General features: G+C 44.6%; 1 protein-coding gene across 1 annotated transcript in view; it reads left to right on the top strand.

The window, feature by feature from the left end:
• The window catches only part of igf1ra (insulin-like growth factor 1a receptor), a 138,397-nt gene extending 110,911 nt beyond the window's left edge, over window positions 1–27,486 (top strand). The window contains exons 11-21 of the mRNA XM_066684280.1: window positions 7,000–7,277; window positions 8,211–8,353; window positions 9,130–9,295; window positions 10,116–10,218; window positions 12,719–12,789; window positions 14,332–14,561; window positions 14,688–14,795; window positions 17,440–17,602; window positions 17,786–17,915; window positions 19,332–19,466; window positions 25,595–27,486. Of these exons, the coding sequence (XP_066540377.1) occupies window positions 7,000–7,277; window positions 8,211–8,353; window positions 9,130–9,295; window positions 10,116–10,218; window positions 12,719–12,789; window positions 14,332–14,561; window positions 14,688–14,795; window positions 17,440–17,602; window positions 17,786–17,915; window positions 19,332–19,466; window positions 25,595–26,063 (1,996 nt within the window). The 3' untranslated portion in view covers window positions 26,064–27,486. The remainder of the gene's footprint in view (window positions 1–6,999; window positions 7,278–8,210; window positions 8,354–9,129; window positions 9,296–10,115; window positions 10,219–12,718; window positions 12,790–14,331; window positions 14,562–14,687; window positions 14,796–17,439; window positions 17,603–17,785; window positions 17,916–19,331; window positions 19,467–25,594) is intronic.
• Window positions 27,487–27,841: the final 355 nt, after the last annotated feature.

Genomic DNA, 27,841 nt, shown 5'->3' with positions numbered 1-27,841 from the left:
ACTTCAGAGGGAAATGTGCTCATGCTGGAGAATGCACAAATGTCTTGCCTTTAACTTTGTCTTTTTTATGTGTACTCCCCATTAGAAGGCACCAATCTGTCTCAGGAGCTTTGGAGTCGCAGTGATTAGTCGTCTTAGGCCCTTACTAAAATTGTGTTGTTGTGAAAGAATTATCTGCATTGCAACCTGATCATATCCTAACATGCTTTTACACTTAGCAGACAAGTGCATGTCCACTTAGTCAAGTAAAACAGTGATTATGGTGAGCGAGCTGGTAATCAACCCAAAAATATGATGAACAAACCATCAGTTGCTCATTTACTTTTACATTTACAGCTTTTAGCAGACTCTCTTACCCAGAGAAACACTCACAGAAGTGCTTAGTGTTCAGACATAATGTGTATCCTAGCTAGTACAATATGTTTGTTCCCTGGTTTGTATTCGCTACCAGAGATCCAGTCCCCCGTACTTCGACCTGGAGGAACAGGGAGGCCTTGTCCTTTAAAGAGGGAACGTCTCGCACCCTGTGGAGCTTTGAGCACAGAGCATATTTAGGACACACATGGTGCGAGGTGTTCCCTCGCTTAAGGGTAAGACCACCCTGTTCCTTCTGGTTGGAGTTTCTTCCCTTGGTAGGTTTTACCCCCTTTTTCCTGTTTCCAAGTTTCAGAACTCTTGGTGGCTGGCCCCTTGGTGGCACAAGCAGACCAGCTGATTAATATTATTGACTCCTGAAGTTAAATAGGTATATGCCCAGAACATCAGAGGGAGGTTTAGTCACTGTATTGAGGGGGTGGTGTTGGTTGTTAAATGTGGACTGCAGAAACAAATGCATTTCCATGTTATCGCTGTCCAATTAAAAACATGTATATCTCAAAAATCTGGCAAATTACAGAAGAAGGGAAAAATTTTTGTCACTTTTGATGGAAGTCAATGTAAAAAGATTTAATTCCATGTAATTTAATCATTCATGTTTTGGATCTGTCTGATGGTGCTTTTCCAATGCATGGTACCTACTCTATTGAACTCCTCTCCGCTCTATGTGCCTTTTTGGCCCATGGTACTTGGTAGCTTTTCCACTAACACAGCTTTCCCCTGAAAAGAAGCCGGCGACAACACAAAACACAGTATGTAACTGGAGTCATGGGCTTTGGGTATCACACTGGCTGGAGTATTGTTAAGTGTTGTTTACTTGTCATTTATGATTTTAGACAGATCAGTAGGGTTTTTTCAGTCCTTGTAAATCCATCCAGGTCTTGCTGGAGTCTTTTGTCATCCACCGATCCAAGGAGCGTTTAAACCATTGTGTAATTTTATGAGCTGCTGTTGCAAGTCGGATAAAAACAAATAGGATCTCTGCTGTAGCTTAAAGAATTTACAAATGATTAGTTTGTGCTGGATGTCTGCATTTAATTGTAATTGTAAAGTCTCTCTGGACAGTCAGCGCTTTACAAGTTTTACACGTCACGTTTGGTTCCTGCTCGGCTCGCGTGTAACCATGAGGGAGCAGGGACTAAAAAATGTAACCAGTTCCAGGGATCAGGACCAAATAGAGCTGAGCCAAGACGAGTAGAAACCATGTAGTGACAGAGCACCATTAGAAGTGGGTTTGGGACAGTGAAGGTGGATTTCATCCTGATGCTGGCCTCATGAATTTACACTGCTCCAGTTACTCCAGTTATTTACCACTGTGTCTCTACTGAGTGAACCATGCATATGAACTTGGAGTGCTCCAGGAAAATGAGGAAGCTGAGAAAGGATGTAGTGGGTCTGAAGCAAGGATGGAAGGAGGTGGAGAAAGAGAGTGAATGGAGAGGAAATCTCTCTCTTCCTTTCTTTCTCTCACACTCTTTCCTTTCCTCCTCCCTCCTTGCCTCACACACTCTCTTTTGTTCCGAGGCTGTTTGGTTTGGAGCGAGCGGCTGCCAGGAAATGTACAGCGCAGCCGTTTGGAATGTTAATGAATTTCGAGGGAAGATCCCTCCGGAGCCGGCCGATGGATGAGGAGGGAGAGAAAGAGAGAGGGGACAGGGACAGAATGAGGGCTACTCTTGTGATATTCTCTCTTCTGCATGGTGCTACATCAGCTGAGCGGGCTCTAAGCCAGTCGGAAGCCTCCATAATCACCCTACGTCATTTCTCCAGCGCATACATCAAGTGTTCAGATATGCTTTACCACTGTGGGGGTGTGGGGAGGATCTCAGTACATTATAGCCATTATACCCCGTTAACCCCTCTATCTGAAGCATTTCACTTCTGCCGTCTCAGAGCCTGAGTTAGCCGTGGAAGCATGTGACGGTGCAGGCCCTGGAGCACACCTGAGGTTGTGTCTTCTCTGTCAGTGTCCCTTGCCAAAGTGTGTTGTAATCTGAGTATGTTTGTGTGTGTGTGTGGTCGAATAAGGCAAGAGGCCTCGTGTCCTAAAGAAACTCCTGACCCTGCTAAAGGTGGAGAAAGGATTGCTTTTTCGTGTGCAGTCACCAGGGTGGAGGTTGAGTGAAGACAGGACAATAGCAGAGAGGAGAGGACATTCCTAGACTATTACACTTCACAAGTTCAACTCAGGACATCTTCTGCTTTCCACCTGACCTGCAAACTCTCAGTAACCTGCAGAAATGTGAACACCCCACACCCACAACATTGGGTTCAAAGTTCACGAAAGTTAAGACATTTCACAACATTTACGATGATTTCTGTTTAGATGGGGATCGTTTCTGTGGTGTTATCCACTCTGCTGTCCACTTATAGAGGTATAGAAGAAAGTGAGGACCACTTGTGAGTCTTGGTTCCTCCTAAGTTTTCTACCTCCAGCTTCAAAGAAGATTTTCTTGACGCTGCCGCTTTCGGTTCACATTCTCGTTGTGATCTCGTGTTCTGATACTAATTCTGTAAAGCTGCTTTGTGATGACATCAGTTGTAAAAAGCAATCTTCAGAGATAATTTGATTGATTGATTGATTGATTGATTGATTGATTGAAGAAAGGAAATGAATGAGATGCATGCTTCAAATGCAGCACCAAAGTCTCAGTCATAATTACTTTTTAACTGTAGTTGAATGTAAGGCCAATAATAAGGTTTCTGTTTCCCACTGAAGTCTCTCGTGGCTGTTCTCAGTAAGTCAAACCTATTTTTCCAGCTTTGGCTGGGTCAGGCGTTCCTGAGTTTAAGATCTGGGAAAAATACAACGCCATTTCCATATAAGTTGGGATTTTTTTGTTAAATGCAACAAAACTAATTCTCTTTAAATATTATCAAACTGACAAAGGCACAAAAAATGTTGCAATGATGTCACTGAGCAGCATGTTTTTATTTTGTAAATATACACACTTTACTATTTGACGCCTCCAAAACCGTTCGGCACAGAGGCATGTCTCCCACGGGATTGCTTAATCATTTGGAAAACTTGCAATTTTGCAAGTGGAATTTTTGTCCATTCTTGTTCCATACAAGACTTCAGCTGCTCAGCCATCAGCGGTCACTTTTGTCTGATTCTCCTTTTCATAGTGTACCATAGGAGACAAATCTGGACTGCAGATAGACCAGTCAAACTAACACACTGTAAGTCCATGAAGCCACATTTTGGCACGAGGCCTGGCATTGTCTTGCTGAAATAACCACAGACGTCAACTTGATGGCGGATGGCAAACGCTGTTGCTCTCAGATCCGTAACTCTCAAAAGCATGACTAAAACACTTTGTCGTCCACGAAGCTTATCACTAACATCAAGAAAGTGCACCAACGTGTTATGACTTACTAGTCTAACATGTCTCTTTCAGCTCACTACAATGCGTAAAGTCAGTCCAAAATCTCTTGTACGGCCTCTCGCGGTCACTCTCTCTTATTCCTCTGAAAACTTGGTCACTTCTCAGCCTCTGCCACAATTTCCGTACTGGGAATACCATGCTAGCTGCTTCTTGTAGTGAGTGTGAGGAGTATGCAACTGTTTGTTGCAACAAAGACGAATTTCACCCTGTTACAGGATGGTGGCGCATCACAATCGACTTCAAGTAGTAATTTCAAGTTAAAAATAGTTCATAGTGTTCCTTTAAGTGATTTTTTTTCTTATTACTCTGTATTTATTGGAGTAGCATGATGGCTTCCCATGCAGTGTTGTCTAAGAGCTTGTAGGTCATGCATATTTAAGAGTGGTTTCTGGCCTTGGATTGAGATTTCCTGAATTGTATCACTGTATGATGTACGGCTGATGATGAAAGACCTACATTTCTGCAAAATGGAATGTTTCTATTGTACTGTTTGACAATCCTGTCATGAAATTTGATCAAAAGTAAAGCCAGTTTGCTGCAGAGACTTAGTTTTGGGGGACACTCCTTATAAACCTACTTTTTCCCAGATTTTTATAGAGTATAATGTAGCCGTCAAATTCTGCATGTGTTTTTATTTACATAACATAATGAAGTTGGTGAGTGAAAATATTGGAAGTCTTTTTGTGCGTTTGTCAGTTAAATAAAACTTCAAGAGAATTAACACATCACAGATTCTTGTTTTTATTGAATTTTACAAAATGACATTTCTGGAAAGTGGTTTGTAAAAATCAAATAATGAAAACGTCATGATCCGCGTTGGGAAATACTGTTCTAAGTTAGTGACTGTGTAAATGTTGCATTTTAAATTGTGAAGTAAACATTTCTGCCAGAACCTGCTCTCTTTTTTGTATTGTTTCACTGTTGGCCTACATGTAAACAAACTGTTTCCAAGAAGGAGCGATGTTTTAACATTCTTATTTTCCCTGAACCAAAAGCAGAAGCCTGTCGTCACTGTGACTCTTCCGTCTCTTATATCTGTTTGTCCTTCATGTCCAAATTCATTCGTGTTTCAGTCAGCCCCAACTTTACAAAAAAAACACCCATTTCCACCACAGCATCTTGTCTTGTCCATCTCTGGCACTCACTCCCAATGGAGGGTCTGACTATTGAATCTTTGCAGAGACCCTGAGCGAGCGAATCGGTACGTGTCACCTAAAGATGGCGCTAGGTAAGGCCACAGCAACTGCGCTTCGACTGCATCTGTGGAGTGGCAGTGGCTACGTTAGCGTCTGGTAAAGCGGAGTCGTTGCTGTCGCATGCATGTCCTCGGCGGTGACCTGTGGACGCCGCCTTAAGCTTCATCATCCTCATCGTGCACACATCCTCGTCTTTCGGAGGAGGGAGAACAGAAACCACTGTTACCACTTTCATTTAAGTGTGTCTAATAACTGTGTAGGTGCCTAGTACAAATACATGCTACAACAGTGGAACTACCGGTGCTGTGTTCACTGTTACTGTTGGAGTACATTAGTACAGCTTATACATTGATAGTTGCAGCAAGTGGACTTGTATACCGACCAATCACTGGATTAGGACCAGCTGCAGGTGGCATATGAGTAATGATACAGTGCCCCCAGTAAATGGATCATTCTCGTGATGTGCCCTCGGATCATCAGTGATCCTACCACACTCCTTGAATGGTGAACACTACAGGGAACGTTCGCTGACCGACTGCAGCTATATTTTCAGGAGGTCTTTCCCGACAACAGTGCCATTTTTCAGCAATACAGTGCTCCGTGTCATGGGACCTCACTCAGCATTGAATGTAGGAACACACACTTGCCTTGGCCCCCAATCTTGGCTCACTGGAACTCCATTGAACTTGTTTAGGATAGGCTTGAATGGACAGTGCAATCCGCTCCCACTCCCGCAGAATGTCCACCAACTAATGAGGGTCATCATGGGTCGAGTTGCATACGGAGCCCTGACATCTGCTAGCTGTAATTAATCAAGGGGTGGGCCCAATCTTTATAAGCAAGGGGTTTTTAATCCAGTTATCATTCAGTTTATAACACTGAACACATCACCAATGTTTACGCTGTTGATGCTTATGTTTTTAACGTAAAACTTCACAATTGTTAGAGACACCAAATATAAAGTGGGATCCATCCACGTCATAAACCGTGGCTTCATTGTAATGTGTACTTTTCTCCAGTATGTCATTCCATGTCCATTGTAGCAGCTGCACAAAGCAAGCTTTGCCAGTTCAAGGGGCTTTCTGTCTGCCCACCTCTTATGGATTTAGTTTAGTTGTTTGTATAGCAAATGCAGACAATAGCAGTATTGTTGATGTTGTGCTAGCATGATGTGCATCAGAAGTTAATAGTTCACAGACTGTAACTGTGTGAGTCATATGCCTCAAAGTGCTGAATATTATGCTAATGCTAATGAACGTTAAAGCTAATTCTTTGCAGCTGACAGTGACAGCACTATCGATAGCAAGGAGGTCCAAATTAATGCCATTCTGCATGAGACAGAGCCGGATTCATTAGAGCTGGATTGAGAACGTTAAAAGTTTCGTCATGTCAGCTGTTTCAGCATCACAGCCCTTCACATTTCCACTAGGGAACCACCCAGCTAGTCTCCTGGGAGCCATAGGTTTAAATAATAGCATCATATGCCTAGTGAATAATAAGTTCTTGAATTCCTATGCAATGTGGCTGTCATAGGTCATCATCAGAGCGTCAGGGCTAAGCAGAGCAGGTGCTGCACAGGGTGGTGCTTTGGCCCTGTGTGATTAAATGCTGGAAGATGTGCTTGTTGTACAGTATATGGCTTCTTGTGTGCTTTCAAAGGCCCTGTGGAAAATGCACTGGAACTTTCCCTTTCTTTAACTTTCACTTCTACTGTGATCCTCAACCTCCCAATCTTTCTTTCCTCTGGCGAGGTTTCCTCTTCTCATTTTCCTTCTCTTTTTCTACTACTCTCTTTTTTCTCTTTCTTCACATTCTCCTATTTTGTTATCTGCTCATTCTCTTCTTTATTTCACTTTTTCTCCTATACCTTGTACATTTCTCTTCTCTTCCTTTTCCTTCTCTTCTCTTCTCCTTTTCTCATCTTTTCTCTTCTCTTTTCTTCTCTTTTTTTCTCTTCTCTTCTGTTCTCTTCCTTTCCCTTCTCTTCTCTTCCTTTCTTTTCTCTTCTCTTGTTCTAACTCTCTGGTTTCTGTCCCCAGGCCTCCAGACCGACGTCGTAGAGACCTTTTCGGCGTGGCTAATGGCACGTTATCGCGTGGTTTGAGCCGGAACGTCACAGGGCAGGAGGGCAACATGACAGACCGGGACCTGGTGGAGCGTGTGTATCCGTTCTTAAATACCACGGTTTACACAGAGTTCATTGAGATTGTTAACCTGCAGCCGTTTACTGTTTACCGCATCGACATCCACGCCTGCAACCACGAGGTAGAGCGCTGCAGCGCCGCCGCCTTCGTCTTCTCCAGGACCAAACTTGCAGGTGAGATTTCTGCAACAGACACTACAAGCCACTCAGACTGAACCAAACGCACACTGATACCAGCCTTACTCACCCAGTCAGTGCGGTTTAGTTATCACAACCTAAACTTCATCCAGACCACTTCATCTAGTTAATGAGTGACAGATATATCAGCAGGAGAGTGATTTATCCTGCCACGTGTCCCAGTTCCAGAAAAGAAAAGCCCTCTCAGACATTTATTTTCTGAGAAAATCAAGGACAAGTTTTTTTCGAGAAACATGAAAGAATAATTGGATTTGCTCTCTCACTTTCTTGCGCTGCCTATCAGCGTGATGCTAGCCAGTGTGGGTATCTGTTAGAGTACATAGCAGGTTTCAGCTGTTGACGTTCTCATCCAAGAGTGCTGAGTCACCCAGTGATGTTGTGTAGCTCAGTCTTTTAGGAAGCACATGCAGGTCTCACGCTCCCAACTTGTTAGACGAAGGTGGAATAAAGGAACGTTGGGTGTTATATATTTTTTACCTTTTAATCCTGAAGGTAGTTAGTATTTAAACCTTAAAATTACAGATTCAGGATCATTGTGATGCTTCATTGAACTGTAGTAGAACCTCTGTTGTTGCTGTTCCAGTTTAGGGACCGTTCTGTAAAAGTGAGTTACACTCTGCAAATGTAGGGGGAGCCCAGGAGCAAAAAACACCAAATCTCACCTAGTGCTGGTTTAAAGAATAAACTGGAGATGTTAGATCAACTCAGTACAGCTCAGTCTGTTGAATCCAAGAAGTAGAATCCGAGAAGAAGGCGAGCAACAAGACAGTATTTGGAGTGTGAGGAGGTTGAGAACCTGGATTGAGAAGAGTCCTCCAGGGCTGAGTTATGTCTGATTTGATGAAGGTTAGAAGAACTGTTCCGCACTTTTTCAGGGGGTGTCCACTGAAGTGTTGTGTCTTCTTACAGAAAAAGCAGATGACATCCCAGGCCCAGTGACTCATGAGAAGGATGAGAGGGCGGAGGACACGGTGGTGCTGAGGTGGCCCGAACCACCTCGACCCAGCGGACTCATTCTCATGTACGAAATCAAATTCCGTCTGGGAACGGAGGTTAGTACCAGAACCGCACACCCACACACTGCTGAAGACTAGGGGTGTAGCAGGGATTTGATTTCCACTACAGTTTGGTTTAATTCAGTCATGTAGGTACAGCTTTGGAAATGATTGTTTGTAGTTTTAGTATTAGTAGCATTTATTTCAATCAATCAATCATTCATTCATACATTCATCATCTGTAACCCTTATCCAGTTCAGGGTCGCGGTGGGTCCAGAGCCTACCTGGAATCATTGGGCGCAAGGCGGGAATACACCTTGGAGGGGGCGCCAGTCCTTCACAGGGCAACACACACACTCTCACATTCACTCACACACTCACACCTACGGACACTTTTGAGTCGCCAATCCACCTACCAACGTGTGTTTTTGGACTGTGGGAGGAAACCGGAGCACCCGGAGGAAACCCACGCGGACACGGGGAGAACACACCAACTCCTCACAGACAGTCACCCGGAGCGGGAATCGAACCCACAACCTCCAGGTCCCTGGAGCTGTGTGACTGCGACACTACCTGCTGCCACCGGGCCGCCCATCAATCAATCAATCAAATTTTATTTATATAGCGCTTTTCACAACAGAAAGTTGTCACAAAGGAGCGTTACAGAGTTCCGGGTCCATGCCTCTTTTATTTATTTTCTTGTGTTTGTTATTAACTGTTTGGAAAGTTGTGGAATACATACAGTAAAAAAATCTGATTGCTTTATTCACATTTTTTCACAATAACTTGACCATACAGACTGACCGGTTGTGTGTCCTGTGCATGTGTTCAGCCTGAGAAGCACGAGTGTGTGTCCCGTCAGCAGTACCGTGAGCTGAGAGGAACGCGACTCACTAACCTGGGCTTTGGGAACTATTCGGCTCGGGTGAGGGCCACGTCTCTGGCAGGAAATGGCTCCTGGACCGAGCCAGTGTCCTTCTACGTCCCCCCACCACACCGTAAGGACACTACCTACACTACCTCTTGATGGCTTCAGTTACTGCAAAGGGTCTTAATCTTTTTACAGTGTGAAGCATCCCCGCAATCATGTGCCTATGAGGGATATGTTGAAGTCCACTGTTGTGGGTCTGCAGCAGCTGTGACAGTTGTGCGTATGTGACTGCATTGGTCAGCAACTGACCATGATACATTGGTTTTACTGGTGCTGGAATATAAAAAAGCCCATGGATGACTGGAATGAAAAACAACATTAATATATTAATCCAGCACCATTCAGTCAAAACTATTCTAGTGTGTTCTAGTCTACAGTCAAAACTATAAAACATCTGTGCGGCAGAGAAAATGAAAGTGAATCTGAGGAGACAGATCTGCACTTGATCAGTCCAAATTCAAGAGAGAATCAGCAAAAGAGAAACATTTACAGCCAATCAGACACAATCTCCCAGTTTAGGAAATGTCTCAGGAGTTCTCTTATTATATCCAGCTTTTTCTAAAATGCAGCCAATACAGAGTGGTGCGCACAAACCCTTCAGGAACTGTACTCCATTAAACAGTGAGTTTAGTGAGGATTGATGACTGGTTGGTGGGTCTTCATATGGAAATCATGTGTGTTATTGCATTGAAATACACTTCCGCTGTTCCTGGGTGGCTGAACATTGATATATTTTTGTAGGATCACTCTCATGCATCCTCAGAATCACATCCACACTCCCAAAGTTAAGAACCCGAGTTACTGAATCCTATGGTTGTGAGTTGTGAGAATCCTGAGTCATGGTTTGTACAGTGTTGGTTATACAGCTGTTTTGTTGACCTCCACAGAAACCTATGAGAACATGCTATATCTAGCCATCACTATTCCCATCATAGTGCTGCTGGTGTTCATCGGTCTCATCTGCACCATCATCTTCGTCAAAAAGAAAAGGTGAGGTATCTTTTTTTAAGGAGTTTAAAGATTCCTTAAGTACATTCGGGGACAAACATACCCTTTACGTATATTAGGGGACATTTTTTTTTAGAGTCCCCACGTCTTCTGAGGCACTGCTCCGGACCAACACACTGTACCTGATTTTAAAAAGAATGTTTTTGAAATTTTAATAAATTTAAATGTAAATCAGATTTGTTTTTATTTGGTAAGCCCCTCTAGGGCAGTAAGCACTAACACCAGGTGGAGGTTTTTTACACTTTTTCTAAATATTTATGTATTTACCATGATTTTCTTCTACCTATATGTGATAGGTAACATATATATCACTCACTTGCTCTTCATTTTTAATAGTCAAGGCAAGGCACGTTTATTTATAGAGCACTTTTCGCACACAATGGCAATTCATAGCACTTTACAAAACAATACAGAATAATTACTGTAGAATTAAAAGAATTAAAAGAAACAATAGAAGAAAAGAGGGTGGTGAAGCAGGTAGTGTCTCTGTCACACACCTTCAGGGACCTGGAGGTTGTGAGTTCAAGTCCCGCTCCGGGTGACTGTCTGTGAGGAGTGTTGTGCGTTCTCCCTGTGTCTGCGTGGGTTTCCTCCGGATGACTGTCTGTGAGAAGTGTGGTGTGTTCTCCCTTTGTCTGTGTGGGTTTCCTCCAAGTGACTGTCTGTGAGGAGTGTGGTGTGTTCTCCCTGTGTCTGCGTGGGTTTCCTCCAAGTGACTGTCTGTGAGGAGTGTGGTGTGTTCTCCCTGTGTCTGCGTGGGTTTCCTCCGGGTGACTGTCTGTGAGGAGTGTAGTGTGTTGTCCCTGTGTCTGCGTGGGTTTCCTCCGGGTGACTGTCTGTGAGGAGTGTGGTGTGTTCTCCCTGTGTCTGTGTGGGTTTCCTCTGGGTGACTGTCTGTGAGGAGTGTGGTGTGTTCTCCCTGTGTCTGCGTGGGTTTCCTCCGGGTGACTGTCTGTGAGGAGTGTGGTGTGTTCTCCCTGTGTCTGCGTGTGTTTTCTCCAGGTGACTGTCTGTGAGGAGTGTGGTGTGTTCTCCCTGTGTCTGTGTGGGTTTCCTCCGGGTGACTGTCTGTGAGAAGTGTGGTGTGTTCTCCCTTTGTCTGTGTGGGTTTCCTCCAAGTGACTGTCTGTGAGGAGTGTGGTGTGTTCTCCCTGTGTCTGCGTGGGTTTCCTCCAAGTGACTGTCTTTGAGGAGTGTGGTGTCTTCTCCCTGTGTGGGTTTCCTCCGGGTGCTCCGGTTTCCTCCCATGGCCCAAAAACACACATTGGTAGGTGGATTGGTGACTCAAAAGTGTCCATAAGGGTGAATGTGTGAGTGTGTGTGTTGCCCTGTGAAGGACAGGCGCCCCCTCCAGTGTGTTTCTTTAAAGACTATTCTGTAACAGACTGGGCTCCAGTTTAAGGATTCGATGTGATCTCTTCTTTTACTCCGAGTGAGAACTCTGCATTTTGAATCAGCTGAAGTTGTTTAAAGCTGTTTTTTGGAAGCCCATTGCAGTAATCAATCCTGCTGGAAATAAAAGCATGGATAAGTTTCTCCAGGTCTGGTTTAGTCAGAAAATGTCTAATCTTACTGATGTTGCTAAGATGATAAAAAAGCTGATCTAGCAACTGCTTTAACATGAGACTAAAACTGAGATCTTGTTCCATGAGTACACAGAGGTTTCGAGGACTCTCGACTCCAGATGTACACCAGTCTGTGTTTTTCATTGCTGTTCCCAAAAGAATAATCTCTGTTTTATCTTTATTCAGCTGCAGAAAGCTGTCTCCCATCCAGTTAGTGATGTGCTCAAGGCATTACACAGTGTATCAATTGGACCAGAGTCATTTGGGGACAGGGCCAAGTAAATCTGAGCATCATCTGCATGGCTGTGATAGGACAGAGTTAAGGATTAGTTATAGGCTGAGTATCTGAACCTGAACAAGTTAACCACCTTCACGAACCAGGTTCTCCACAGCCGTATGTGGTGGGATTTTTGAAGCTTAAACTTTTGAAGTTGAACCCTGTCGAAGTTGAATGTGCTGTGAGACAGACTCCAGATGGATGACTTCTTGTTGTCCAAGTATATGCCAATACAAATATGTGCGTCTGTGTGGGTTTCCTCCGGGGGCTCCAGTTTCCTCCTATAATCCACAAACATGTTGATAGGTGAATTAACTGTGCACATGTCCACAGGTGTGAGTGACTCTCTCTAAGTCCACTAGGATCATCACAACACACACTAACACACCACCACCACGTCACTGCGGCACTGAGAATGATCCAACACCCAAATCATACCTTCTCTGTGGGGGTTCTGTGGGGCGTCCTGATCATTGAGGAACCAGGTGAAAGGGGATAGATAAAGTATGCAGAGCAACAGATGGACTACAGTCTATAATTATAGAACTACCAACCAGAGCTGACAAAATAGTGCAGAAAATAGGAGGTGGTCATAATGTTATGGTTGATGGGTGTATATGTGTTTATGCTCCCTCCACAGGAACAACGATAGACTGGGGAATGGAGTCCTTTATGCTTCTGTGAACCCCGAGTACCTCAGCGCCGCAGAGAGTGAGTATTATTCACACATTCCCCATCAGTGGCATAAAGATATCAACATTACAAAGAGTTAACAAAGGCATGAGGGTAAAAGCTCAGCAAAAATATAGAAATCGTGTACTTCTCAAACTGCATTATGTGAAGCTGCCTGTAAAAGACGTGTTAACTTTCATATAATAATTTTGAAAGTCAGTATAAGGTGCGGGCGACACGGTGGCGCAGCAGGTAGGTGTTGCAGTCACACAGCTCCAGGGGCCTGGAGGTTGTGGGTTCGATTCCTGCTCCAGGTGACTGTGAGGAGTTGGTGTGTTCTCCCTGTGTCTGCGTGGGTTTCCTCTGGGTGACTGTCTGTGAGGAGTTGGTGTGTTCTCCCTGTGTCTGCATGGGTTTCCTCCGGGTGACTGTATGTGAGGAGTGTGGTGTGTTCTCCCTGTGTCTGCGTGGGTTTCCTCTGGGTGACTGTCTGTGAGGAGTTGGTGTGTTCTCCCTGTGTCTGCGTGGGTTTCCACCGGGTGACTGTCTGTGAGGAGTGTAGTGTGTTCTCCCTGTGTCTGCGTGTGTTTCCTCTGGATGACTGTCTGTGAGGAGTGTGGTGTGTTCTCCGTGTCTGCGTGGGTTTCCTCCGGGTGACTGTCTGTGAGGAGTGTAGTGTGTTCACCCTGTGTCTGCGTGTGTTTCCTCTGGATGACTGTGAGGAGTGTGGTGTGTTCTCCCTGTGTCTGCGTGGGTTTCAGATGATTGGGTTTGACCTCATAGTTGAGTGGGCATTGCCAGGATTAAGTGTGTTAACTAGTGCTGTCAGCGTTAGCACATTAACGTGTGTGATTAATCTGGAAACATTATCATGTTACGTTTTTCTAAGCAAATTAATAATTTTAATAAATTTGGGCACAACTTCCTCCCATAATTCAGCTCCCATTTTACAGAGTCTAGCGATGTATTTATTTATCAATGTAAACAGTGTCACTACTGTTTAGTTCAGAAGGTGGATTATACTTTATTTTTGCTATAACATATTACATCTCATGACCTCTCTCTCTCTCTCTCTCTCTCCGTCTCTCTCTCTCTCTCTCTCTCTCTCCGTCTCTCTCTCTCTCACGCACACAAACAGCTGCTGCAAGAAGTTCAGCACTTTTTTTCGTGCCTCGTTTAATCCACACATTTATCTCTTATAAAGTTGTTGAAGCTGAAATATGGAGTTAATTTATTGTCTGAGCTGTGAACTGCACGCCACAATATTCTCAGTGAAGGCTGGTGTCTGAGCTTCTTTGTCTTTGGTGTGAACTGTGATGGTAACTTTTACTCAGTAAATTAAGAGATTCTAGTTCAGATCTCATAAAAACTACTTTAAAATGTTAAAGTAACAAAAAAAGAACATTTTCCACTCTACACCTTTATTTGTTTTAAATCCCTTTCAATAAACAAGTAAATAATAGCATTTTAACATGCGATTAATCATGACTAATCACAGAACGTGGTCGTGATTAACACAACTGAACTTTTTAATCAATAGACAGCACTAGTTTTAACGTGTGTTTGTTTCTGTGTTTTCAGTGTACGTACCGGACGAGTGGGAGGTGGTGCGGGAGAAGATCACTTTGTGTCGAGAGCTGGGTCAGGGCTCTTTCGGGATGGTGTATGAAGGCATCGCCAAAGGTGTCGTGAAAGATGAACCCGAGACCAGAGTGGCCATCAAGACGGTCAATGAGTCGGCCAGCATGCGGGAATGCATCGAGTTCCTCAACGAAGCGTCTGTCATGAAGGAGTTCAACTGCCACCATGTGGTAAGAAACAAGAACAGCACTCTCTCACAGGGAGTGTTAAGTGGACCGTTCTCTTGGGGACCGTATAAACCGTGTTTTATTCACAGCGGGGTGCGTGCTCTGTTATCTGTTCCCTGTTTGATCAAGGTGCGGCTGCTGGGCGTGGTTTCTCAAGGCCAGCCCACTCTGGTGATCATGGAGCTGATGACACGAGGAGATCTGAAGAGCTACCTGCGCTCCCTCCGCTCCAAACAGGTGCTGACCCCAACAGCGCTAACACTCGTCACTGCCATAAACTAAGACCTCCAACTGTCTACACGTTGCATTGGTCATCAGTTTAAGTTCCACAAACCAAATCTATGTTTCAGGTCTCATTCATTCATTATCTGTAAGCGCTTATCCAGTTCAGGGTCGCGGTGGGTCCAGAGTCTACCCGGAATCACACACCCCAGAGGGGGCGTTTCAGGTCTCACTTTGTCACAGGTCTCAGTAGAAATCTGAAAATAATTAAGAACAACCACATAAACCAGGCTTTAATTTCAAAGCTTGAATAATGAACCGTGCATATACAATTATTCTTTATTAAAATGCAGGCATTTGAGTCAGCTTTGAGGTCTCGGGGCTTTGGATTAAGTCATTTTACTTAGGGCACAGTAATAACCAACTTTAGTTATTTTGAACTGCTGTGACTGAAATGATGCTTTATTCTGATGATCATTTGGTCATGAACACATTAGACTTGCATTTCCAGACATGTTGGTCTCTCTAGAGTACAAGTCTGGGGATAGCTGGTCCATATTCCAGTGCTGGATTAAGGAAATGTTAGCCACAAATAAACATACTACGACAATCCCTAAAGTACATAAAGTAGAACTCAGCAGTGATGAGAAAACATAAAAAAAACCAACAACAAGAAGAGAAAAACACTTAAACAGGGAAATATCAATAAAGAGGGAAAAAACAGAACCACGGAGCATGCAACAAAGAAAGGAAACAAACAGAGGGATTCAGACATTGACGATGACTGACAAACCAGAGACAGAAACAGTGGTGCTTCAGTATGTGAGGACTAAACACAAAGCAGCCATCAATTATCTTCTCTAAACAAAGAGCAGAGGGTGGAGACAGGGACCAAAACAAAACAGAAACCATGTGGAACCACAAACAAGTGACTGAGGAGCACATGGACAATCAATAAAATAAAAAATAAAAAAACACCAGATTTGGACAAAAATGACCCCAACTAATCTACCAACCTTTTAAATTCCTCTTGTCAAAGTCGTTTTTATCGTCCAGAATACAATCTGTAACACAACCAAAGAAGCCAGTTGGTGAAACACTGTTGTGGTAGCAATATCTGCTTCGTGTTACTGTCCCTGAGGAGTTTAGTTTGTTCTCCCTGTGTCTGCATGGGTTTCCTCCAGGTGCTCCAGCGTGCCTCCTTCCTCAGTCCAAAAACACATGTAGGGAGGTATGTCTGAGGTATGATGTACCTGTCATGCTCCCAATGATGAGGTAGTTTCAGGCCCCACTGAGACCCTGATAAAGAATGAACTGATTACAGAATATGAATGAATGAATGAGTGAGATAGTGTTCGTTTTTACTTTATTTAATATATGTTCATATGCACGTGTGCTGTATATTTTGATTTGGGCGGCACGGTGGCGCACGATGGCGCAGCAGGTAGGTATTGCAGTTCCAGGGACATGGAGGTTGTGGGTTCGAGTCCCACTCCGGGTGTCTGTCTGTGAGGAGTGTGGTGTGTTCACCCTGTGTCTGAGTGGGTTTCCTCCGAGTGACTGTCTGTGAGGAGTGTGGTGTGTTCTCCCTGTGTCTGAGTGGGTTTCCTCCGGGTGACTGTCTATGAGGAGTGTGGTGTGTTCTCCGTGTCAGCGTGGGTTTCCTCCGGGTGCTCTGGTTTCCTCTCACAATCCAAAAACACACGTTGGTAGGTGGATTGGTGACTCAAAAAGTGTCCGTAGGTGTGTGTGTGTGTGTGTGTTGCCCTGTGAAGGACTGGCGCCCCCTCCAGGGTCTATTCCCGCCTTGCGCCCAATGATTCAAGGTAGGCTCTGGACCCACTGTGACCCAGAACTGGATAAGGGTTACAGATAATAAATGAATGAAGGGAATTTTTCAGCCTCATTAACCTGCGCTACCTCCATGAGCTTATGATAAGCTTGTTATGTAATGGACAATGTTGAGAACAATGCCACTACCCTACTTTGAGCTGCCCTACTAATGAGGCATTGGATTGGTTCAAAACTCACATTCATCCCTGAATTTCTTACAGTTGTCCCACAGATGATCTTGTTGCAATATCACATCTAGCACCACAAGACTACACCACAAGCACCTGCCCGAGCAAAAACATTTGTCTTGTGTTATTGATGACATCTGACACTTTCCCATAGTTCTTTATTACAGTTACTCTCACTGTAATACAGTGCAGATTCACTCACTAAATCTGGACGATTTTTTCTCTGTGGAGCTGTTGTTTGGTAAAAGGTACTGTAGGATCCCAGGTTGTGTTTTTAAAAACATGAGGCAGGGGTCCTCTCTGTTTGACCGTTCTATTTAGTTCATAGGTGTCTCTAATTCACTGTATACAGACCGTTCTGAACAGCGTTAGCCTAAATCCTCTCACAATGTCACCAGAAATATATGGCCATGGTCCAGATGCTGCAGAGATAAATTGTTAATCTCACTCTCTCTCTCTCTATTTTTCACAGCTCTATTATTCCGACTTGCTGACACAAAGCTTACAGCTTCATGGTGTTCTCCCAAACTGCTGTGAAATAGAAACAGCCTGGCAGAGACAGTAAAACAAAGAAAGTGAGGAAGGAGACTGTGCATTTAACACTGTTTGTTTCTGTTCCTTTCCCTGTGGCTCCGCAGCAGGGGTCCTGTAGTCAGCCCTTGCCGTCGCTGAAGACGATGATACAGATGGCTGGGGAGATCTCAGACGGCATGGCGTACCTCAATGCCAACAAGTTCGTCCACCGGGACCTGGCAGCCAGGAACTGCATGGTGGCCGAGGACTTCACAGTCAAGATCGGAGGTGATTAATTCTTGTACATACCCCAAACATACTGCCCCGTCTAAACGAAGTGTCTAGGAGCACTGGGGAAAGAACCCTATAAATCTTCCTGAGGCCAGCTTTGAGAGAAAGGCGCTGACAGGAGCAGTTGCACTGTGCAGTATCCTCTCATCCATCTCATGCTTGCTTTCTTCTTTTATTCAGACTTCGGCATGACGCGGGACATCTACGAGACGGATTACTACCGGAAAGGAGGCAAAGGGCTGCTGCCGGTTCGCTGGATGTCCCCAGAGTCTCTGAAAGACGGCGTTTTCACCACCCACTCTGATGTCTGGTAGGAACAGTGTGTCCTCGATAGCTTTAAAACACACTTGCGCACCACACAGTGGGTGGTTCTCCTGCCTCCCATCGGTCTCCTGCACTTCCGTCTGCAGCGGAGATGGGAATCAAGCTCAGCAGCTGAACTGACACATCCCTCTTCACTCACTTAACCACTTTTCATCAGAAACTCAAGTGCTCAAATCCTCTAGCAGCTTTTCTCTGTGTTTTCTTAACTCAGGCAGCCCCGGGAAGCCTCGCTGGCTCCCATGAGGTGATAAAAATTTGATGTGTTGTTTTTTCACCCCCCTCGTGTCCCGTGTCGAGAGACACTACATCAACGTCCAAACCGTAGCCAGTCGGAACTTGCCCAACTCATTGTCTCCCTCTCCCTCTCTCCCTCTCAGACTCAGTGTCTCTCTGCACTGTTTGCATGAGCCCAGGGCCTCCGCAGCAATAACTAAGTCAAATGGAGAAATACTGCTGCAGACCGTCTCCTTTACTTTGTGTGGTTTCCCAATCGCGAGCGTCCCAGCGGCTCAGTGCGGCAGTGCGCTGCTAACCTCCTCCAGATGTTCGCTAATGACGGGCTCGCGGCTGCCAGCGCCGTCCCCTCTCCGGATCGGCCGCTTTTGAAGTGCTCCGGATGAAAAGGGCAGGCTTGAGCTCCCATCCCAAGCACCCATAAAACTCACCGTTAGGTGTCTTCATTTGTTCTTTCCTTTTTGGCTTTCCTTTTTTCTTCTCTGAAACCTCCCCCTGCTTTGCTGTGGTTTTGTCTTTCAACACTCTGCTGTTGCAGCCAATTAGATACAAGTCACTGTTGTAACAGGCCCCGCTTTAAGGGCTATGGAGCTGTCTCTCTGATCCTCGGCCAGCACGGAAAATGCGTCCTCGGAGAGTTAATGAATAATGACTGGCAACAGTGAGCGCTTTGTGCAGTTCTCTTTTTTTTGTTTCTCATGAAGGCCATGCTGCTCCTCTGCTGCCCCCCTCTTTCGCCACCGGGGGACGTATAGACTTGTTTGCATTAACGAGGAACACATGGTCAACAAAAACACCACAAAAAAGAGTAGTAGAAGTCAAGGTTTGCAGCTGCGGTTTTGTTTGTATTGAGCATGAGTATGAGAACTGCTGTTGGAGGATTGAAAAAGCACTTGACCAATAAAGGATTCCAACCTAGCAGCTTTTAGCTTCCACTAGAGCAGCTTCTCTCCTGCGACCGGCTAGGGTTCTGTCTCGTCCTTGGATGGCCTTGTTTTTGTCCCGTCCAAGTCGATCGAGTTACGCCAGGACCACATGAAGAGCCGGTGGTGTAAGCGGAGAAACAGGCTGTGGTGACATTTACAGGGATGTGGATGTGGACGCTGATAGCTTTGTGTTGCATCTAACTCTGCCCTACCCCCTTTTTAACCCCCTCTTCTTTCTCCAGGTCATTTGGGGTGGTGTTGTGGGAAATAGCCACCCTGGCAGAGCAGCCTTACCAGGGCATGTCCAATGAGCAAGTACTGCGCTTCGTAATGGAAGGAGGACTTCTGGACAAGCCGGACAACTGCCCAGACATGCTGTGAGTCCTTTTCTCTCCGAGTCTGACCAACAAAGAGTCTGATATATTCCAGCTCTCTGGAAACATCCCCTTCTTTAAGTGCTTCAAGGAGACATTTCATTTCATTTAGATCACTGATGTACAATCACTTCCCAGTCCATATGTAGTCACTAAGCCTGTTTACACTCACACTGAAGCGATAAAAAGTGTCGTTACTGCAGACAGCTTGAAAACCTTTAAATGTTGTTCTGTTCCTGGCTTTTGGAAAGCGACCGGATCACTGCGAATGTATTACTGCCTCCAAGTTTTCAGATTTGGGATCAAACTGAACCGTTTGTACTGAGCACTTCAGACACAGACCACACGATGCTGGGCAGCCAATAATACTTGTCTTAGTATTGTACATATGTCGGTATTAAAGAGCAAAAGCAGCCACGGTTAAGCCCCATCACTCACGTATTCAAGGCTCTATTTTAACTCGCTGTGATGTAAATGTCAGACCACAGCAAGGGATGTAAACATCTTTGGGAATAGAAAAAAGGCAGGTATTTTGATTCAGGCCCAAAATAACACAAGAGCACTGCATCCTGATTATCGACGTTTTCCTGTGTGAAAAACAAGTGTGGATCATTAAAAAAATTATTTTGCTTTGCTTTAAGATGCTCCTCTCCCTTAAAGCTGAGGCGTGCTGCCTTCCACCTCTCATTTTCACTGCTACAGACAAGTTAAACATGTCTCAGTGCTGTTTCACACTGCGTGTCATGCCCCAAGGACCTTGTGAAACGACTGCACGTGACTTTAACCAAAGGCTAAACAGAGATTACTTGGAAAAGAGTCATTTCTCACGTCAACAGACACAAACCTTCAAAAGATTAACCACCAGATTATGCTTTGGTTACATTTTTATTAGGTTTTCACTGGAGTTGCACTTTAAAGGCACAGAAACAAGAGCAACATGTATTCAAGGAAGCTCTGAAAGGGGCTTTTAGACAATGACACCTAAAAAGAAAGGGACAAATCCAGGGGAAGAAAATGAGATTGTGTAGTAGTAGCGTATTTGAATATTTTGAGGACAGTCCATCTGCATGATGTCATTTATGTAACCTTATCCTTCCATAGCCTTGTGTTTTTTAGCAGGGGCTGGTGGTTTGGAAGGTTTATTGCAGATTGTGTGGAGCCCCTGCTTGAGCTGATACTCTTGACAACTCTACTTCCTACTTTAGGCTTGGGTTAACTATACTGCACCCTTCCATGCTGTCTCTGTCTATTTACGGACGTGGTCCTGAGCTGGGATGCAGATATTACGTCAGCAGGTGTTCGTGGCGGTGTGTAGCGTGACAAGTGACATTTACGTCAGAGGTTTAAAATGAGCTGAGTGAACTCACAATGTCTGGGTACCTCCTCCACCGCAGTTGTTAGCTGAGGCCCATAGAAGCGATGCCACGGCCAGTGGGTGAGAGATGCCTGCCATTCCCTCAGCCAGATCAGTGTCTGGCCTGGCCGTTCCAGATGGGCTCCACAAACCAGACAATTAGTGCCAGTCACTGGGAACATGTTTCCCTGTGTCTGCATGTGGGTATGAGTTTTGTGCAAGTGTCTGTGTGAGTGTTGATGCGTGCGTCATAGAGCGGTCGCACCATGCCTTTCTCCTTTTCTGGGCCGGTGTAAGTGAGCAGGCATGTGGTCTTTCCCTCCACTCACACTCCCACCCCCCACCCCCCCAAACTCACACACACCCTCTCTAAGGCTGACCTCACTTTACCGAGCAGGACCACTGTTATTCAGACACAAACTTCTGGTTTCCATGGCAGCCCCACCGGGGTGTCCCAGTTTCATAAGCATGTGTGTGGAACAGAACTGAACATATGTTAAACTGCACCATAAAGCCTTCCACTGCCTCATAAAGAGAAAGCCACCATGTTGTAGGTTAATTCAACACTGCTTCAATTACTTTGATCCAGTTCTAGTTGGAAATATCACACAACAATTACAGATCCAGTATAACGTGTGTAAACAATAGTTGCACCCAGAAGGAGTGAAGGACTGACAGGAATTCAAGTTTCACACTTGGCCGCATATGTGATGTAAGCAAGGAGGGGCACTTTCCCTGTACCTGACTGACATATATTAATAATATTATATTCTTTATAAGCGAGGTATGCCTTGGAGAACAGTTTGAAAGTAATTCAAGCAGTTGGAAGTGTTCAGGATCGGTCGCATTGTAAGGCTCCGGGAAGCAGGTTGATCTTATTGACGTACAGTGAGCCATACGGGTCATTACTGATATTACCATAGCACAGTGTTGGCAGCGCTGTATAGAAGAAGGCATGCACCAGCGACATAAAGGATCTAAGAGACCAACATGAACCACAGAGTAGGGGAGACGATGGATTGTCCCAACAGCCCTGATTGTGGACATTCAGTGAACGGTGACACCTCTGTGAATTGTCCAGTTAGAGCCAGCACCATCAGCAGACGGCCGAACAACGCAGGACTACATGCACGAAGACTGTGACGACCACTGCCACTAATACCACGTCAGCTGATGATTTTTAGACTGCATTGACCCTACTCAGCTCCTTTGCTTTCCTCTAGGCAAAACTGGCACCTAGAAAACCAACCAGGGACCAAGCAAGTAGAGCAGGTACCATGCACTGGAAAAGTGCCAAAAGAGTGCAATGGTGTTGTGCCAGTGTCATGGGGTCACTCAGAATGTCTTCAGTGAGGAGTTATGCCAACGAATGTGTGTGTGGAGGCACTGTGGTCAGTGCCAAGATGAACACGCGTCACAAAGTACTTCTGTATGTGTAGCTCAGTATATAACAATGAGTATAGAGAAATAATAAAAACTGAGAAGACAAGAACAGACAAGAAAGAGAACAGAGCGAAAATAGCTAAAATCCAGAGCTTCTGCTCCCCGCTCCTCACTGCTGTGCTGTTGCGTCAGGGTGAACAGCGAGTGGCTCATTACCATTTAAAGGAACAGCTGCTGAAAGAACGCTGCTGTGGTGATTGGGCCTTGTGGTATTTTGACCAAAGCATATCTCAGATTTTTCATTAAGACTGTTCCCTTGTGGAAAATGAGTGGAATATGTCAGTCTTTCTGGACCTGAATATAGCCCCTGTCGTTATGTTTGATCCTCGATTAGATTAGCCCCTCCTACAATATAAAAAAGCAGAACAATATACAGGCATACATTTCTAACACCACCTCTTCTCCCATAAACAGTAGTTGCTCAGTTCCTCAGAGACCAAGGGCTCAGGGCCGCATGCTCAAATATGAGAAAGCACTGGACACCAGAACTCACTGATCTAAAAACAGGACTACGACCTATGATCTCCAGTGACCTCATTACCAACGGCCTTTTGCCCGGAGTTACTCTCTGATGAACTGACCTGAGACCTGCTGCCTTGATCCACGTGTGGTTAGAATGGATGTGAACAGTAGTGGCACACTGATCTGGATCTCTTCACTCTGTCAGACAGTGAGAGGGTGCAGACAGACGTTTATTACTGATTATTTTCTGAGTTGACATCATGCAGACGGCCCGCATAAAGAAAAGCGCAAGCCTAGGAAAGGCCAGGCAGGAGGGGTTACTCACGAGTGGCGGCCCCTGTCTAAACGTCACTGTCATATTTCAGAGGAGGCCGCGGATCCCTCTTTAAACCACTGGCATAATCAACTTTTCCAGGGGCCCTCCAAGCGGCTCCCGAAAAAAGAAGCCTCCCCTGTTATGGTGCAGGGCTTTGACGTGAGGCGCGTGCCCTGGAATGTCTTAGCGAGGCTGAATAGGGCCGTTACTCCAGCCTGGCCACACTGACCCATAGGCTTTCATTTCAGTGAGGCAGCCAGCATGAAGGGTATTCTTAGCTTGTTTGTGTAAGATGTGGTGAGAGCTTCAGTGCTGCATCGGGCTGAAATGATGCTGGTGTTTCTGCTGTTGTTTTGAAGTTGTTTTCTTTCTTTCCCCCAGTGGTTTGTCAGGATAGACCCTCACTATCTCGTATTTCATGATGGTTGGATGGTGGGGGGGTTACAAGTGCCATTACAGGACATGTAGTCTTTGTGTGTGTGTGTGTGTGTGTGTGTGTGTGTGTATGACAGCAGAAAGCTCTGGACATTCTCTGCACAGTGATGTTCCCAGGTGCTGTGTCTTACTTCTGGTGAACACTGCCACCTGTTGATCAGCCTGTGCCCTTCAAGTCATGTCCTGTTGGTATTAAAAGGTCCATATTCTTTCACTTGTTTTATCCGCTTATGTTTGTATAGGTTTAACAGCTATATATATTTTAAACTAACAATTTGCTACCAGTGTTTATCCTTTTAACACTTTCTCACTGTGCTGTTAATGCAAAATGGAGTGTCTTTTGACTGAGAAAGTAGTTTCATGTGTCGTGATGTCACCAGGTCCTTGGGGCAAGGTAAAAAACAGTGTGAAACAGCAGTGAGACCCCACCTTTAATCAGTAGCAGTGAACACAGTGGTGAACAGGGAGCTTGCACACAATAAAGACACACACATGGAGGCAGAAAGCAGTGAGCTTCAGCATCCAGTGAACAGTGCCTAATGCTTTTTTAATACTCTCACTGTGGTGGTACCTGGAGGGTACATATTCGTACCTTTAGTTAGGAAAGGTAATGAGACCTTATTCTGTTATAATTGTACATTGTAAAACGTTCGCAGGTGAATCAGCCTCAGGTTCCGCCTCCGTAACGCCCACATTTACCTATAAACAGTCAATACAAATAATATATATTTAATATACGGGCCTCTCTGTTTATTTTCACGTGAGATAATGGAGACAATGGAGGACTGAAAGACAAAAAAGAAACACTGGGGACTGCGCAGTAGAAGTTGTTTCAGAGGTCGAGGTGAGGAAAAGTGTGCTGTTTGGTCTCAGTTGTGGCATTAAAACAGTGTTAAATCAGCTCATTAACCAGTCTACATCGTCCGCAAAAAAATCTACATCATCTCTGAAAACGTTTATGAGTTAGAGACGGATATGTGTGAGGATGGTGTGAACATTTAATTGCAATTCTCTGTTTTACCACATGGTGTCACCGATGTGTGCTCTCGCCTTCTGGAGAAGAAAACGTAAGGTACCTATAGGGAACACAACTGGACTTTAACTCACCACTGTTGTACTTTTAAAGGTACATTTAGTGATGATAATGTACCTCTGCTGTACCTTATTATTCAGAGAGTGTATGAGTAGAAATGAACAACAGCGATCAGGACGTTGTGTGTGTATTATTTCGTGCCAGGGACATAATACCTGCCCGAGCCCCAGAAAAAGATATTCACTATGAATTGAGTTTTATGTCCCGATGACCAGATGAAATTAACGTTCATGATTTTAATCAAAAAACACTAAATAAAATTCTGAGAATGCTCCGTCACCAGTCGGTTTGTGCTGGAAAGCGGTCTAATGTGTTTATGAAGCCCCATTGTCTGTAAATGGGTAAAAAACAAAGTGTCTCAGTCCAGTATGCTAGGTTTTCTCTCTCTGTTCACGGCTGTAAAACGGTGTTTTTAAATGAATGAGACTTCCAAATGTTGAAAAGCATGTACCAAGATGGGGATAGTGCTCTATACGTGCTTCATATGTGGGTAATATTGATTTATATTTGCTGTAGATCAAACAGACTCTAAAATTGGGAGACAGTTTACTGCATGAAAGTAAACACAAACCAAAAGTGCTACAAAACTAAACAGCTCCAATTACAAATAAATATCTGTGGTAACACAAACAGCGAATAAAAACTTACAGACAAGTTAAACGTCAGCCACTTACAAACAGTTGTTTTGTCCTCAAACATATGGTCTCACCTTAAAAGATGTGGTGCTTCTGAACATAAGTAAATAAGAGAGAATGGTGTTTGATTGTTTTTATTGTGTTAATCCTGAAAACCTGATGACACTGAAGAATATTTCAGTCATGTCTTGCTTTTGAAAACCAAGCTCTCCTGAGTGGTCATATGTAAATATGTAAATGGTTGTGATATGACCACTATGACACATTCAAAAACAGCTTGTTGCTCACTTTGAAGCGAACAAACTGAGTAACAATATAAACAACCCACTTTTCCAAAACAGGAGAGTGTTTGTAATAAAGGCTCTGAATGTTTGACCTTCTTCTCTACCTCAGGTTCGAGCTGATGAGGATGTGCTGGCAGTACAACCCCAAGATGCGACCCTCTTTCCTGGAGATCATCAGCAGCATCAAAGAGGAGCTGGATCCGTCCTTCCAGGAAGTGAGCTTCTTCTACAGCGAGGAGAACAAGCCCCCTGACACAGAGGAGCTGGACATGGAGGTGGAGAACATGGAAAACTTTCTGTTGGATCCCGCTTCCAACCTGACCCCAGCCTCCTCTCAGGGGCCACAGCCCATAGCCCCAGGGACTCCGCTGGCCTCGGCGCCCACACCCTCCACCTCCCCGCTTTCATCCTCGGCTTCTCCCGGCCTCGCCCTGGACAAGCACTCAGGACAGGCAGCCGCCAACGGGCCAGTGGTGCTACTGGGTCCGGCCTTTGACGACACACAGCCGTACGCACACATGAACGGAGGCCGCAAGAACGAGAGAGCGCTTCCACTGCCCCAATCATCGGCCTGCTGATTCACCCCCCCCCCTCCCCCGCACAGGGTAACCAACCATCCTCTCACGCTCTTTCTGTCTATGTGGTCACGTACTTTTTTCCTCGCCTGAAGAGTCAAACTCGGTGGAAAACCAGATAGACGATAATCTTTACTGTACATCAGTGGATTGCTTATTTTTATGATTTGGATCTTTGTTTTTTTTCACCCCGGCCGAGAACTTGGGAGAAACCCGACTGTGTGGGAGACGAACGGCTGCGAAACGCTCTGGCAATATTTCAGATCACTCACCTGACATCCCACTGATGAGCTGCAGCGAGATCCTGTTTGTATCATGTGTTGTTCTTGTTGTTGCTTTTTATCTTTTTCTTAAAGGAAGTTAAACATATTTAACACATTCTCCGTCAGAGAAATGTATAAAAGAAAAAATTGCATATCAGCCAGCAAGCCCAACGCCTGAGCACTTTCTTTTAAATGACAGGTGTGTGTGTGTGTGTGTGTGTGCGCGTGCATGCGCACATGTCCGAGTGTATGCGTCTTTTTCTAAAACAAAACACACATATTCTTCTTGGCCATTGCTGCACGTCTCTTCCTCCGATCTGTTTCTTTATTTCTCTTCCATGGAGGAGCAGGACAGCTATTGGTCCTCTGCGTGTTAGAACCGTCACCTGATTGGTCATGTTGACCACAGCTCCACGTAACGTCTTCAGTACATTTCAGCTGCGCCTCTAAAGTGAGGGATGGGCCTTTTCTCTTTTTTATTTTTTATTTTTTTTGGAAACTGCCAAATGTTTGCCAAATCAATGCTTATTTTTCTTTTGTATTTATCACTGACGTGTTTCTGCTCCCCGACAGTTCTTTCAGTTTGGACAAGAAAGGATCACAATCAAGGAACTGAGCTCGTACACTGGCTTCACCTTTTTTTTATTTTTGTTTATGTTTTAAACTTCAAATTCATAATGAATCTGTGTCCACTCCCCTTTGGTGTGGCTCTGATATATCAGCTTCACAGAGATGGACATCGTCGGCTGATGACAGTGTGGCACCAAACGACGATAAACGAACTCGTACCAAGTGCTGAGCCAAATATGAATATAAGGGATTGGCTCAGTAATGAAGCAAATGCTGAGGGAAGGTGGTGCTGGCTCAAGTTTGGAAACACAAGGCAAGTGAGGCATTGTACACAGCAGGTTTCTTTTGTTTTTCGACTTGTACTTAGTCTCTTTACAATTCCGACAGTCCTATAAAGGTCTTACAGTTGTATGTTAGACCAGCAGATCATTTACACATCATCGGTTTGTGTCACTTTTGATAACTTTTTTACGGTTCTGATGTTCACTTCTTGGTCTGTACAGAAAGAAGCTGCTATTTTATTCGTTTTTTCTTTTATGGATGTTATATATAAATATATATGATTATATAAAGAAATCCTTCAGGTTTAATATTTTATGATCTCCACTACAGTCCATTTTCTTATGCTTTATACTCTTCTAGCATAAAAAAAGAAAGTAAAACAAAAAAAACTACAAAAAAATTTTAAAAATCCTATTTAAAAACAGACTCCCCCTTTTCCCCCCGAGAGGTTGTGTCTAGATACAGTCCATTGCCTTCTGATTTTTAATGAATCATTTTCTGCTTCTGTTGAATTATTATTGTAATTATTACTATTAAGTATGTGTAGGCTATAAAAACTACCATAGCTCTGTGTGTGAGTATTACACACCCTTGTACCAGTTTTCTCGCACTGCGCCTAGTCTCGCCCCCTCTAGGTGCAACTCAATCTCAGGTCGAAATTAATGT

This window comes from Hoplias malabaricus, chromosome 11 (assembly GCF_029633855.1).
Source record: "Hoplias malabaricus isolate fHopMal1 chromosome 11, fHopMal1.hap1, whole genome shotgun sequence".
NCBI lineage: Eukaryota > Metazoa > Chordata > Actinopteri > Characiformes > Erythrinidae > Hoplias > Hoplias malabaricus.
This window is presented reverse-complemented; position numbering and strand designations above follow the sequence as displayed.